Here is a 16,390-nt window from a genome sequence, read left to right as displayed (position 1 = left end):
TTCTCTTCTCGGCTTCCATTATTTTCATTAATACCATTTATATCCCAAAACAACATTATTTCTATGGCCTCTTTCCAAAACCCACAGAATAAAAACTACCTCCAGATTTCTCTCTCTTCAAATCCCATAAAAAGATTTATATCTTTCCATGGCCGCTCTTGTTGATCAGATCATCATAGAGGGCGGATATTATCATAGGGTCATACAAAACTGGCGGTTTCGGCTATGACCATGGTTCCTGCTCAAAACCTATCCAAACAAAATCATCTTCTTCAATATCACAAAGGTAGTACTAATATTGATATTACTTCTGCTTTATGTGATTATAATTATGGTAGAGGTAATATTGACGAGGTGTATACGACAGAGCGTTGTGGTGGTGAGAGTATTATGAGCAGAAAATCACAAGGGTATGAGTACTGTAGTACAGATCAATCTTCTTGCGTAGTAGGATCTGATATTTTAGTGATTGGTGATCATCATCTTCATCATCATCAATATCCAATATTAATGGCGGATGATCAAGATGAATCCAGAACTAACAGCCTTAACAACGACGCGCCTTCGAGTAACTCCAACAAGGAATTAGAAGGCGGTGCCGGTGCCGGTGCCGGTCCCGGTGCTGGTGCTGCTTGTGGTGGTCAAGATCAAGAGAGAGATCATCATCATGATCATCATGGTCATGATCATGATGATCGCGAAGGCTGGCTCCAATTGAGTATAGGCGGCCACACCGGAAATCTTAGGCAAGAAAACAAGATTCATCATCATCATCATCATCATCGTCATGATATTCAGGTACTAGAACCGATGTCGACGGCGAGAAGAGGAGGCGGGACGGGACTAAACACGATTGAGCTGGATCTGTTACCCGGCGGAGGAGGAGGAGGAATGAGGTCGACGGGTACGACGACGTTTGAAGGGCCTAGTATTAGTACTACTCATGAATATCAACATCAAAATGTAATCGGAGGGCTTAATATTGCTGGTAGAGGTTCATCAATGAGCAATTTTGGGAGTGGTACTAATTTTAGTACTCCATCGTTAATGTATTTCCAACAGTACTACCCCGGAAGTAGTAGTACCAGTACTTCGGACTTTCCTCAATATCACCAAGCCGATCATCAGGCCCTTAATAACTGGGCATTTAGGCCGTTAATTCCTCAGCAATATCAACAACAACAATATGCTTATGCTTCTTCTTCTTCTTCTTCTTCTTCTTCTTCTTCTACTTCTTCTTCATTATTGATGCCTCAGCTGGGATCCACCACCACTTCCTATTTAGCTCGACAATTTCAGCTCCAGCCTCCGGTGGTTGATGCCGCCCCTGCCTCCGCGGGGCCCACCGTAGATTTCAGAGTTGTTAATCCTCCTCGGAGACCCCATTCTGGCATTTGGTTCATGCTTCAAGCTTCACAAAATCAGTAAGTGCAACAATACTAAATACTAATTAACAGTGACTTTTGTGTGTGTGTGTGTGTGTGTGTGCATATTATTGTATAGAAGTACTTAAAGGATTTTATTTTCTCTTTATTATTATTATTTTTTTGCTAATAATAACTGGACTCGTATCTTAATGTAGAGCCAAGGAACCGATCTTGCCTCAAATATCCAAGAGCTTCCTCAGAATCAAGTAATCTTCTTCATTAGTACTTTTGCTAATCGCTATTTTTATTTGTTTTTGTGGACTTAATTTCTTTTTCTGATTACAATATTGACGTTTTTTCTTCCGTTCAAAAAACTCAGGGATGGAAGAATGACAGTTCGGTTGCTAATAAAGTATCTAGTCAATAAGCTGAGACTGGATAGCGAATCAGAGGTACGCATAACCAAAAACTTCAACTAATAATTTCTATTTCATATATAGTTATAGAAGTAGTAATATTATGATTAGTACCACATGAAGCAGCTAATATTGCGCTCTTATGATTCTTGTTCTTTTTGTTTTTCTTTTTAATTCTTTCGCGTCTGACTAATTGGTTAAGAATAACAATGACAAAACTAGGCTACGCAATTAGAAGAACCCAAAAAGAGAAAAAATCATCCTAGTGTTTTCATCACGTAATTTAGTTACATGAATATGGACATGATGGTTGGTGTTAGAAACATGAAAACAACATCAGAACTAAAATGGGACTTGCCCAGTACATCTATTTGTTTCTTCGGATAAAAACATATATTGGTGGTAAGTATATTTCTAGGTAGTCAGCTTTCTCTTCTTGTACTAGTACTATTAGACTTTTTTTTTCTTTTTTTTTTATCACAAAATTTTTGTTTTCCAATCGAGGAAATTATATAGCTCTTCCTAGTTATCAGCATCATGTTCAATTGGTCAGTCATATAAAGATTTTTTAAAAAAAATTATTTTTACTATTTATTATTTTTGTGGTGGGATTGTGTAAACAGTATAGATGGAGTCCAAAAATGGGGTACTAAACTACGAATAAAAACTACCTACCACACCTTTTTCCAAAAACCCATATCGATCAAAGAGAAATATTTAATAGTTAACTTACTGTTTCATACCACAAACATTAACCGTCGTTTTAATTGTCTTGTAATACCTGTATTATATATAAAGCAGGATAAAAGTGCTAGCACAAAACTAAACAAAATGTAGAAGCTAAACTAATCGCGAGTTACGTTTCTACAAAAGTGATTAACGTTCAAAAAAATATTAGAAACCGAAAGAAAGGAGCATAAGTACCAGCTCTAATTCTAAATAGAAGATTAAGGTAGTACTATCTGATCTCTCGGTGTTGGTGGTTTGTAATTAATATCTAAACCTAAGACTCGAAACCCTTTGCAATCCCTTTGAGAAACTCATGAATGAATCTTATATAATTAGGTTTATAGTAAAATTTACCTTTAAATTATTACTATGCTCTTGGGAATTATAGCTTATCTTTCTGATTTTTATTTCATGGAAATTAAAACACATATTCATTGAGGAACCTAGCTAATTAGATAATATTTTTCTGTTTTTTGTATGGAAAAAATTAGACAGAATCGCGTACACCTTGACTAGCTAGCTGCTTTTTTTTTTTTTTCCCTCGGTGAGTTTTGAATTATAAGATTAATAGTATAGGCACTGCATGTGGCGTTATAAGGACTATCTTTGATCCCCTAATAACAGGCTTAATTAATTAATTTTTGGCGACAACAAGCAAATATATTTCCCCTTTCATTCTCTCCTTTATTGAAGGGGAAGACGTCTATTAAGTTTTTTTCTTTCTTTGTCCTGAAAGCTAACTCCATGGAGTTTGTTTTCAGGAAAGTCTAAGACAAAATAGAGTTTGTTTCTAATTTACTTATTTGCTTATCAATTTAAGAATAGTTTGTGTGCATGTGTGTTTTTGTGTGTGCGTGTGTGTACATATACACACACACACACACACACACACATATATACATATACGCATATAGTCTCTCCTTTCTGAAAAAATAAGGGAAGCTACCACGTCATAATCATTTATTTTTCTCTTCTGTGTTTTCCCCTAAAGTTTGCATCATATAATTGGTGTGCATAGGTTTTCAGTTAAAAATTTTCAAATGAATTTACTAGGTTGCAATTAATAAATGTTTAAACTTATAAAATACCTAGTTTCACACTATACATTTAATTTTAGTTACGTAATGCTATTTGCTCAGCATGCTAAACCTCTTGATTCATGAAAACACTAGAATTTTCAGCCAAAAAAGTGAAGTAGTTATGAGAAAAAAAAAAGAGTTATAAACAATCTAAGAGATGGAGTGCCTCACTTAATTTGTAACACGAATAAATTTTCAGTATATAAAACTACCATCAGGATATATAAAGAGCGAAATAAAGAACAAGTCACTCATCCATGTCACGCGTTTGGTTGATTCCTAGCCCTTGATTTTATCTTCTTTCCTATCCCTTGTCAAGCACTGTATAATTTATAGTGAATCATTCTAAAAATTTATACCTAGTGTGCGTACATGTATACTTTTCGTAATAGATAGAATATATGATAACCCTAGTGTGAAATCATACGTTATAAACTTTGGTAGTTAAGTAATGATTCTGAAACTATATATGGGGGCATAAATAATTTGCGCACGAGAGGCACTAAGAAAAGTAACATAATTTTGCACCTTGGATGCATAATATTATCGCATTTCATATATCACTTTATACAATGCTTCATATACACTCTTCATCATGAAACATTAGTATATATGATCACTATATCTTCCTTAATAATTACACAGAAGCTTCATTTCATTATAGTACTTGTTCCTTTGGAAGCACACGAAACGTTATTAATGGGTGTAAAGGGACTCAAGTTACTCACTACTACGTACATTTAAGGTTTCTAGAATGTCTTAAGATCAGATTGTACTTTTCTTAGAATACAGCTGGAAGTTCAGAAATATGTTGTTGATCACGGAAATAATATTAGTTGATTTAAACTTCATGATATAGTTTCCTACTAGATTTTTCTTTTTCTTGACACATTGAAGCTACAACCGCTTTCGATTTTAACGAGAAGTTGCAAAAAATAAAAATAAAAAATAAAGGACAAAAGAAAAAAGTAGATAACAAATTTGAATATTAGCTGTATATTAGAGTGGCAATAAAATCGGAACTTTGGACATAATTATATATATGAGTGTTGTTAATGGGAAAGAAATTAGTTTAAGTTGATTAATTTTTTTAAGAAAAATCTAAAACAAATTAATTAAGTTAATGATTTATGGTAAAAGAAAAGGTTTTGGAAACTACGTTCGTCTTCTAAGAATTTGGACGTGCTCTATCTGGTATAAATATTAGGTAAAATAATTGAAGTCATATAGTTATCTTTTTTACCTAGACAAGCCAAGCTATTTAACTATAATTCGCACCTGAATTTGTTTGTTAGCCTTGAAATTAATTGGTTATTATAAAAATTAGAATGGTGCAGTTCTTACTTCAAAAAAAACATGAGATGTACAAAATTAGCTAGATGATATGATCGGTAGCCCTTTTTGTTTTTTGTTAAATTAAGTCTTTAGGGAGTTTTAGTACTAAGATTCAATTATATTGTCAAAGCCGGATTAATTAGATCCATGCACTGCTCTTTTTTAGCATTCTACAAAAACTTGGGAGGTAGTGGAGCTAACTATTAAATTTCTAGGTTAATAAACCAACAAAAAGACAAGGAAAAGGCTGCTAGCAATTATTGATAGAAAATGATAGCTAGAGACTACATGACAAACATTATAGGACGACAGAAATAATAAATTATTTATTTACGTAAAAAATATGTATGATCAAGCCTGTTTTTGCTTCCTGATCTTAAGCTAATATTGTGAATTAAAAGTTCTGCAATAACATCGTGTATTATTTATTATATTATAGTAAAAGATTCAAACATTCAAAACTGATTGGCTACATGACAAAACCACGTAGTGCTTGTTAAAATTGTCTAGATGCCATCCTGCTGACATGTACACGTTGTCCTTCCTTTCACCTACGAAACGACATTGTTCAAGAAACTTAGATTCTTGCTTCTTACGATGAGTTAACATTCTCTTTCATTCTGTATATATGCATGTGTATGTATAGATCTATGTATAATATAGGGCGAGAGAGAGAGAGATTGAATGTTGGCGTGTGAGTAGTACTTGGTATTTAGGTCAACCCACGACGTGATAAATACATATACATTTATATATATGTTATTAATCCAGATATTTCCTTGTGCTTTCATGCCATGGGATAAGGAGATAAAGACAGAATCATTTATCTTGATAATTCACTAACGAATAGATTTGTGCAATATTAACAACCGAAAAAAAACAATCTATTTAAGTATATGATGAAGTAGTCTTTCTACAAATCTATTTAGGATGCGTAGAACACTCAACAAATTATACTTTTTTCTACACACAAATTTGTCATTATACACCTTTGTAATAAAGTCAACCTTATGTGCCAACGAGTCGGCATAATTTTCTCGTTTCCTTAATATCCACCGCCCAATTATGTAAATCATAATTAGATTTTTAAATAAAACTTTTCTCTAGTACGACATTCCAATTTCCATGCCGTCCTATATATAATGCCGTCCCTCAACTTTCACACATGGCATGCAACTGCATACCTAATGATTAGGTTTATAAGTGGGTCTGAAAGGTGAGGTCCAACTGAAAAATTAATGTCTTTGATTTAGCGTAAATTTAGGAGACTCGTTCTTTTTTTTTTTTTTTTTTGTATGGATAATTTGGTTACAAATCAGAATATATATAAATATTGTTTTTGTTTTAGTAGTTTTGTTTCATGCCAACCACGCACCTATTATACACACAATTATTTATGATTAGATTTAGCATAATCTATTATAGCTAGAGGGGATTGTTTCTTTTTTTTTTTTTTACTTTTTTTTTTTGTGTGTGTTCATGGGCATGCACGGCATGATTAATATTAACAAGTCTGAAGCAATAATAATCAAGTGAGAAAAAAGATGTCCCTCCCTGGTGGAATGGTTTACATATTTGTTTGTTTCTTCTCCTTTTTTATTTAGTCATCATCAATGGCTTATTGACTTTAAGATGTAAAAACATTCTCAACTTTTGAGTTATCTTCAGCCTATTGCTATAGCTGTTGATACATATTGAAAAGAGGAATGAAGAAAAGGTTGATAATAACACATCGATAGAAATCATATCGTAGGGCCTCAAAGATCACACGTGGACCCGGTCGTTCTCAAAACCCATATTGCATGCGTTTCTTTCTTTCTTTCTTCTTCTTCTTCTTCTCCCATTTTCTTTCGTCACGCTTTCGCTTGTTTCAACTCAGCATTTGGACAGCTACCTATATTGTACTGTAGGCCCTTCTAATTTCTCTTCTTTATTTTTTTCCCTATATGATATGATGCATATATATATATATATTGTGCTTAAAATTACACATCAAAACCTTAAGTGGTGCACTTGAATGGAATTTTAAGGACCCCATCATCCCCTCAACAACCAACCACACAAAAAAGAAATGACTAAAAACAATGTATTAAATGAAATATATATATATATATATATATATGTGTGTGTGTGTGTGTGTGTGTTTTACGTTGCGGGAAAGCAATGCATGAGAGTTAACAATCTACAACAGAATCATTCCAAGTTGTCCAATAAATTAACAAAACAAAAAAATAATAATAAAAAAAATATATTCGAAAGACAGATAAGAGCCATACATATATTGAAAAGGAATTATAAACACAGACACACACACACATATATATATATATATATATATATGTGGTTGGTGAATGCTATGTATGCACCTTAAAATAATATAATGGATAGTCCTGATATGTCATTAGCTTATACGAAAAACGACACCTAAACAACTTCTAAGTTTTTCAGAGTTTTAATAAGTGTCTTATCTAGGATTTATTTAATCTCAAGCATTAACATATTAGGGGAATAGAAAAATTAGAGATTGTTGGTTGTGCTCACGGGAAGAATGTTGACCCTTCATGTTAGGGTTTTCAGAAGCAACGTGAAAGAGACGTGCATGAATAGATGATGAACAATGGAGTAATATGTATATATTTTAGGTCCTCCTGAAAAATTAAAAAAATAATAATAATTTAATAAAGATAGTTTCCACCTATTCGTCGCCCTGCTTTTTGGATCCATTACGTGTTATTTTATATATAGAGAGAGAATAATATCTTAATTATTTAGAGGATTTGGATTGTGATATCAGTTAATTTAATATTGTAGTGATAAAGTCTAAAGGGGTATGATTTTGGCTTACGAGCAAAGTCTGGGTGGGTCCTGTAATGATTAAACTCGGGCAGTTTGAGACCGTGGGATTAGCGGGCAGCTCATAAACGGTCTATTTATGTGGCTGACCGCTGACCGAAATATTTTTTTGGTCGTATTTTGGGAATGAGGAATCTCTTTGAGTATAGGGAAAAAGTATATATATTTTGTGAATGAGAGAGAGAGAGAGAGAGAGAGAGAGAGAGAGAGAGAGAGAGAGAGAGAGAGAGAGAGAGAGAGAGAGAGAGAGAGAGAGAGAGAGAGAGAGAGAGAGAGAGAGAGAGAGATATTGGACAAAATTATGGGTAAAGTAGACGTTACAAAGATTTATAATATGGGGCATATATTAGCATGGGAAAAACGTAAGCTTGTGATAGCCAGTGAGCAAAGCATGACTTCATCTCTACGTACATTATATATATATATATCATTCTTATTTGTTTTTTTTTTTTTTTTTTGGCAGAACCCATTTTTTGTACATTATATATATATATATCATTCTTATTTGTTTTTTTTTTTTTTTTTGGCAGAACCCATTTTTATTTGTTTCTTTAGTTTTTGGTGCTTTCGCATATAAATAGTTTCCCTTTTTTGTTTTTCCAACAAATATGCTCAAGTTTTTTGAAGTTGCTTTTTAGTGGAATTTACTTCTTTCATCTTTGTTTCTTGGCTAATATTGAAGTGGAAGACACTGTTATATACGTAATGATTGAGAATTATAAGCATTTTAGGTGGCAAAGAAAGGAGTTTATAGTTTTATAAGATATTTGAAATTTTCACTTGATTAATATCTAGTAATAAGCATATAATCGATCTCATAAAAGTTATGGAAAAATAAAATAAAATTGATGTAGTTTTGTTTCTCTAACAATTAATATTGCATTGCAACATCATGGCCCGGTATTATAGCAAGGACTCTTCGTGATCTTTTTTTAAAATATATATATATTATTTTTTTTACTTTTTGTTTCTAAGTTTGTTGTGTTGGCTTATTTTAAATAACATTGATTTATTTATTTTTGTGTGATTATGTATGGTGTGGACGTGGGAAATGAAGCAGATAGAGATAACATGTAGAGGGCAACAGCTTCTACCATACTTGACGTTGCAGCATGTGAGAGATAACATATGGGGTCCAACTTTGACTTTGCTTCCAGACTCCTCTTCCTCTACCACTGATCATGTCATGGTCTTGCACTACTCTAGGAGTGCTTAAAAAGTTATCCAATTTTTTCCCATTTTAAATCTTTTTATATTTATATTTATATTCTTAATATATATTAATCTGCCTCGCCCGCACATGTATTTTGTATCATTGGTTATAATTTATATAAACCCTTTTTCCCTTTTCTCAACATTCTTTCTTTCTTTTTCAATTTCTTTGACATTCTCTAATTGATGGAGAAAAGTAGTTGGGAGTACCCAATTATAACGAGTACTGTTGCATACTTCGGATTGTATTTCAAAACTATGTACATTCCGGCTTTATATTCGTCTTCTTCACTTAATGTTAACAAGAATGACCATATATATATATAATTTGTTGCAATACATGGTTTGAGCTACGGAATCATTTGTTGATAAGACCCTGCTTTTCTCGACAAGATATTTCTTATTAATTTTCAATGCCTTTCATCGTTTATGCTTTGTATCTAGTTAAAACTTCGATGGGCTTACCGAAGTCCAACCCTTGGTTGAACATTCAGGACGTGAGCCTTCAACAGCCGAGTCTAACTGAGCTTTAATGGATCAAGATTGAATTACAAGAGGCCCAAGTCAGATGCTCGGTACGTCCTTAGTGGCCCAATGAAAACATCAAAGCCCATCCAAACAGATGGGCTATACTTTCAGCCCATTACAATCCAACCGGTGGCTGCCTGGCTGGGGTATCTTCCATTGAAACGACCAGCCGTTTCTCTATTCGCCCACTAGAGACGACCTATTCTCTACTTTATGTCGTTTACGTTTTACTTTCTTTTTGTTGTCGTTTCGTCCCCTGATAGCGGTCGTCTCTCTCTTTCATGTTGTAATGGCTGAGAGCCTCCTTTTGTAATTCTCCGATTAATCAAATATCTAGAGAGCAGATTCACCTTGAACCTCTTATCAATCGGTCAGTTCTTGCCAGATTTGTGTTCTTTCTCTGGTTAATTTTGCAGCCTATTACATGACCATTAAGACTAAATAATGATTTGATTTTGTGTGTGTGTGTGTGTAATGATAAGGTTATACTAGTACTCTGCAAGCCAAACGTTACGTATCTTAAGGGGACTCATTTCCAAATTGCAAATTGAAGAATTAGAGAACTCACGACTTCAAATAATTATTATTCAAGCCAATCGTTATTATTTTTTTACCTTAATTAAATAATTAATTTACTTACCAAGCCCCTCAGCTTCAATTTTCATTCAAAAAATACTACCACCAGAAATTTATTTAGCCAATTAATATATGTAAGACTGATATTCTGTAGTGTAATATGTGGATCTTAGAATTGAAATGCAAATAAAAAGATCGGCAATGAAGGTTTTAGCAAGTTCTTTTAAGTTTAGATTGTCCTTCTCAATTCTTTTATATTCAGATACAAATAGAGATATAACGAGACTCATCAGGGTTTAAAAAAATGCATGATTTTGCGCGTGTGACAGCATAAAATTGGGCTGTGAAAAGAGGTGAATTCTTATTTCTTATACTCGGACACAAAAAACACACAACAAAGTAGAATAATTGTGGGCATATATATAAAACAGCATATTCTACTTTTGAATTAACACCAGGTTGAATTGGATGTGATCATCTCATGGCTCTCGAGCAGAGAACTGAACCATACTTTTATGTTTGTATATATATATATATACATATACATACATACATACATATATATATATATATATATATATATAAAGAGACCTCACCTGACGCCTGAAAGGCATTACATCGTCTAAGATTTCTCATAGTTTTTAGTATGAAATATGAACCCACCAAATATTTCTCAAAGGACATAAAATTCTAGAACAATCATATTCAGACCGATTAATATGAACATGAACTAATAAGTCAATGTCAAGAATGTGTAGGTGCAGCGAAAGACAGAATGATTTGACAGTTGGACCCACAGGTAATAGAGATATCTCAGACCTATTAATATGAACATATCCACCTAAATCATAGCTCAAACTTTCAAACTCTTTTATGTTTTCTTCGACGTAAAATTTTTTTTTGAGTGGTAAAAAAGACAAACTTTAAACTTGTTCGGTTATATTTTTAAGTTATGATGACTTAAATTGAATTTAAATTATAATTTAAGTTAAAGTTATAACTTAATTTGTATTTAAATATGCACATTTAAATTATAATTTGAATTGAAAATCTATTTAAATTTGTGTTTGAATGAGTAAAAACTTAAATTTATATTTAGATAGTATTTAATAAAACTCAATGGTGATAAAATTTTTTTAAAGGATATATTAGTGGAGTTTTATTCGTATCTTTGTTGTGAACGCATAGAAAAAAAATCATCTCAATCAGAATTAAAACGAAAAAATTATAACGTTTTTAAGAATAAAAAAAATACTGTTAATTAACTTGAATTTGAATTTAAAAATTTGAGTTGAAGGAGAAACTTAAACTAAAATTTTAATCATAAACTCAAGTTCAAATTCAAATTTTACAAACGAATATAAACTTAAAAAAAAATTATAACTTAAATTCAAATTTTTTTTTTTGAGTTTTACTCTAAAATAAAAAGCTCCGAGCAAAGTTAGTCGCGCCTATTAAATAAATGCCACGGAACACCACACACACACACAATCAAACTAATGAACAGTTTATTTATCAAAAATCAGAAGTTAAAATTGTAGATGTCAAAAAGGCCTAGTTAAGGCAATTGCAGAGGAATGAGAAACAAGTTTAATTAGGCCAGAGTTCTTAAAGAGCAAGGAAGATAAGAAGTTTTGTAACGGTATCTAAATCGCACACAAATGAAGATTTTTTTTTCCCTGAAATTTGTATGGAATAAGCAAAGTTTGCAGACAAGACAGGAATATAACATTAACAAGTAAATGCTTGCTTCCATGGGAAAGAACTTAAAGTCACCAGTTTTCTTTGTCGTCTTATTCTCATCTTTCCAAACCTACAAACCAATTGTCACCTACCAATACGGATAACAGTAACACCACAATTTGGGAAATAAAAAGAGTAACCACCAAAACTAACAAACAAACAGTTTTATTAGTGTATCAACAAAGCTTTGGAGTAAAATCTGATTAGTATTATTATTTTTTATTGTAAGAGAAAAAAAAAAAAAAAAAAAACATCTCAGACCAGCATTTTCACTTGACATTTCTGCCAATGCCGAGGATTTATACTTTTATATCATTGACATGATGATGATGATGATCAAGATTACACCACATTTGAGACCCACAAGTACTACTACAAAAAGAAAAAAAAAAAGGAAAAAAGAAAAGGGAAATAGAAATGAAAAACTACTCACGAGAAACCCTTGCGAAGCTTCTGGATAGCATTGTACATTTTTCGGCGTGACCCGACGGCGTTAATCCCCATATCTTTGAGATCCTCAAGAGTCAACAATGGCAAAACGTCGTCGTCCACTTCGTGAATCTCGAACACCGGCGCGTACCGGCTCAGCCCCAATTCTATCAGCCACGTCCTCACGCCGTCGCCGCCGCCTCCGTCGTTCCACAAACCAAACGCCCCATTCTCCAACGACTGTATTGGACTGTTCTCCTTCATCGGACTCTCCGAATCGGCCTGATTATTATCCGTATCCCGAAACCCATCGTCCTCACTGTCACCATCGGCGGCTTTCGAGCTCGAGACCCAGCTCGATCGGGCTCTCTTCGTCGTCGGCCGCTTGGCCTTCGCGGGCCTCCGGGCGCCGCCGAGCTCGAAATTGGCGGCGTCGCCGCCGTTCTGATCGGGAATTAGGGTTTCGTGGGAATAATCGGTGGTGTTGGTGTTGCCGTTGCCGTTGACGAGGTTGGTTAAAGAACGAGCCTTTACAGCTGCCGTGGCGGCGGCGGCCTTGGAGAAGGAGTTGTTGTCCTTGGGGAATTTGTACTTGGGTCGGCGGAGGTGTTGGGAATCTTGAGTGGCGGCGGGTTGGTCGCCGATCTCGCCCAAGCGGACGCTGGGGCGACGCTGGCGTTTGGGGGCCAAAGGCGGGCCTGCTGGATGGTTCTCTGAGGACGACGGCGGCGCCGTTGTGGCGGTTGCTATGGCGGTTGGCGGTGGTGGAGGCTGTGGCGATGGGATAGTAGTGATGGCGGGTTGGAGTAAATCGTCAGCCATAAGACAAGGGGGTACACAGTCACACGCACAGTGTGCGCAGGATAAGGATTAAGGATGGTGTGGGGTTGTGTTGTTCGATGGACGGATCTCCTGCTTCTAACCTCATCAGTCTCATCAATCATCTAATTGCTGTACCGTCTTCGCCGTTCGATTAGCTTATTTTAAAGTAGAAAAATAAAAATTATAATCTATATTCATCGGCACTAATATTTTTTTTTTTTCCCTTTCTTTCCCATGAACTCACAATTGGTTTTTTTCTCTCTCTCTGTTTTTTTTTTTTTTCCAAAATACTAATGATTGGTGTAGTTCCATAAATGGAATGAAAAGGATTTGATCTAAACCCACATCGAAATCCCGGGGCCCACTAATAATGAAAATACTTGCTCCAACTCTATTTGAAAAATAAGCCCAATTTAACTTCACATCGAGATCTCAGGGCCCACTAATAATGAAAAGACTTAACCCAGCTCTATTTGAAAAATGAGCCCAATTTCACTCCACTCCCCTGAATTCTGGAGCCTATTAATCAAATAGGATATTTGATTTAGATTACCAAATATCGAATCCAGGTACACCCTGAAAGAAGAAAAAAGACATCTTTGTCACTGCACCACCACCCTAACTCATGTAGACTTGATTTCCTACGGTCAAATAATTAATTTTAAGGTTAATTTCATGATTTATTTCAAGCAATGGCATTGTGATAGCATGACGATAATAGCAATTTCTACTAATGATATTAAACGGAATAAATGAAATAAATGCAGAGTAAAGTAAATATCAAACCGAAGATTTAGAGTGGTTCATTCATTTAAAGAGCTGCGTTTACAAGTTTTATGTGAATTATCTCGTTTACAAGATGATTTGTGTGAAGAAATGGAAATCGCAACCCTTTGTTTAGAAGGGGTCTAGCCTATTAATAAAGTTCTCTTAGCCTAAACCATGTGGGAACATCTTGTTTTCACGTTATTAACTCTGGTTTAGAATTATAGTTCTTAATTTTACTTCAGTATTTTTTTTTTCACAAAAAATTTAAATTTTAAAAATTAAAATAATGAATTATGATTTTAAACTCATGAACCAAATGTCAATATTGCTTTGGTAGAAGAGTGGGATTGAGATAGTATACAAGATCAATCCACGTGTCCTTCTTTTCGTGGGATGATTGTTGTGCTTCAACTAGATTGTGGATTGAATCTTTGGGCTTCAAAGATGTGGTCATCAACCATAACTAACTGTAGCTTGTCTCGATTAATCTAACGACGGATCATTATCTCAGTTGATTCGTCCGACCAATCAATCGATCAACAAGCCTTCTGCGAGATCTCGGGTGTTCACTCCTTTCAAGTGTCGCTTAACTTGGTTTGATGGTCGCCTTGAAAATGTCAACTGGACAATCAAAGATTCCTTAGACGAATCTGACTCCAACACTCACCTCATCATATATATGAATTGTTGAGTCTATGTAACGTCAATAAATCTCAGAGTTAATACGTGCTTTAGGTAATTGGTTTTTAAATAAACAAATAAAGAGAACTAGGTGATAAAGTAAAACGAAAGACTGATTGATACTTTGCAGTTTTAAACTACTAAAATTAAAATAACCTTAGGCAAAACAGAAAAAAAAAAAAAAAAAAAGTAGAGGTTTATAAAAATTGACGGTGGATAAGTGTGCAGAATAATACACTATTAAGTTAGAAAACGAAGGGATCTGATGTTGGATTGGCTTCAAAACTATTTTTAATTTTTTTTTTTCCCAAAAAGCTTCTAATTGATATATGTTTTTATTGTCAAATAATATAAGTTATATTGACATAAATAAGCGGGGTTTTTAGCACATTTATCCCTTAATCTTGTCGTGGTTTAATAAATTACCCCCTAAACTTTATAATTTTGGTAAGTTGCCCTTTCAACTTGTAAATTTGTTACAATATGTCCCATTTTAATGATGATTTTGTTAAACTAGTGTCAAAAAAGTACGTTCAGCCAAAATTTCAGCATTCTAATTCAAATGTAATACAATTCTTTCACTATATCAACTTTTAATCTCTTAAATCTAATAAAAAATTTGTGCAAATTTAGTTAAATGGGGCACATTGTAATAAATTTATAAATTCGGAAGGTAACTTATCAAAATTAAAAATTTAAAGGACAATTTACTAAAACATGACAAGTTTGGGAGTAATTGGGGCAAAACCCCTAAATAAAAATAAGTTAAATAAATAACTGCTTTGGAATGTTACGGGCCTAATAAATTATAACTGGAACACGTTTGTTAGGCTTCATCCGGTGATCTCTCGTCCATTATTAGGCTTCTAATAACATTCAGGAATGCTTTATTATGACTAAGAGATACAATGCTTGCCCTCCGATTGGAAGCCTTCAAAATTCTAACTCCACATAGGAACGGTCAAAGATCACAAAAATATGTCTTGACAAAACTACACTAACCAGTCGCTGGTGCCAGACGTAAGTTAGAGAAATTCACTAGATTACCAATAGTTATATACTTGATTATGTCACTATAATCAACTTTGACCATTGGCTGGTTACCAAAATAATCTACTACATTAGCACAGGTAATCCATCATATGATATTGCATTTCGTCCTAACAAATCGTTAATCGTCTCCAGCGGAAGATGCTAGTTGTCCAAATAATATGGTAGATTACCTCCAGAAAAAGTACTAAAATCAACACGAACAGACAGGAATAGCTGAAGATGACAAATCAAACATATATGCTAGAGAGGAGGGAACTCGATATTTTATGAATTTGTGATACGATGCCGCTAGAAGAAAATCTTATCTCTAGAGTAGTTGTTATTGTATTCTTTATTTTTCTCTGTTTGATATTTGAATTAGTATGTTTAATCTTTGAATTAGCTGTAGACGTGTGAACGTGTCTATTTTTAGTTATTGTTTCCTACGTTTATGCATGTAAACGTTAAGCAAGTCATTATATAAGACTTGGCTGATTCTAAATAAAGGGCATCGACCAATTATTTGACTCTTTGAGTTATTTGGGAGGCATTGGTTCCTCATATAAGCCGATAAACTTTCACTTTTTTTTTTTTTTTTTTTTTTTTTTTTTTTTTTTTTCTTTTTTTTTTTTTTTCTTTTTTTTTTTTTTTTTTTTTTTTTTTTTTGCTTAGTTGCTGTACGTAACAATTTGTATATTATAATATATACCAATTCCTTTTTGTGGACATGGTGTCGATTATTTTGGTTGTAACTTAATTGTAACTTGTATAATGTGCTAGTTTACACATTAATGTGTGAATAGTGTGTGATAAAAGAATG

The 16,390-nt window shown here is 33.7% G+C and overlaps 2 protein-coding genes across 2 annotated transcripts; one reads left to right on the top strand and one right to left on the bottom strand.

Annotated features, from left to right (window-relative positions):
* The first annotated feature begins 231 nt into the window (after positions 1-231).
* On the top strand, positions 232-8,995 carry LOC21396348 (protein LAX PANICLE 2). The gene is made up of 4 exons (XM_010101750.2): positions 232-1,424; positions 1,583-1,633; positions 1,747-1,819; positions 8,837-8,995. The coding sequence occupies exons 1-4, from the start codon at positions 232-234 to the stop codon at positions 8,993-8,995; spliced, it is 1,476 nt and encodes a 491-aa protein (XP_010100052.2).
* Positions 8,996-12,015: 3,020 nt separating this feature from the next.
* Positions 12,016-13,311, bottom strand: LOC21396347. The gene has a single exon (XM_010101749.2). The coding sequence runs from the start codon at positions 13,087-13,089 to the stop codon at positions 12,268-12,270; it is 822 nt and encodes a 273-aa protein (XP_010100051.1). The 5' UTR covers positions 13,090-13,311; the 3' UTR covers positions 12,016-12,267.
* Between the last annotated feature and the right edge of the window lie 3,079 nt (positions 13,312-16,390).

Source organism: Morus notabilis, unplaced genomic scaffold (genome assembly GCF_000414095.1).
Source record: "Morus notabilis unplaced genomic scaffold, ASM41409v2 Scaffold324, whole genome shotgun sequence".
NCBI classification, from domain to species: Eukaryota; Viridiplantae; Streptophyta; class Magnoliopsida; order Rosales; family Moraceae; genus Morus; species Morus notabilis.
This window is presented reverse-complemented; position numbering and strand designations above follow the sequence as displayed.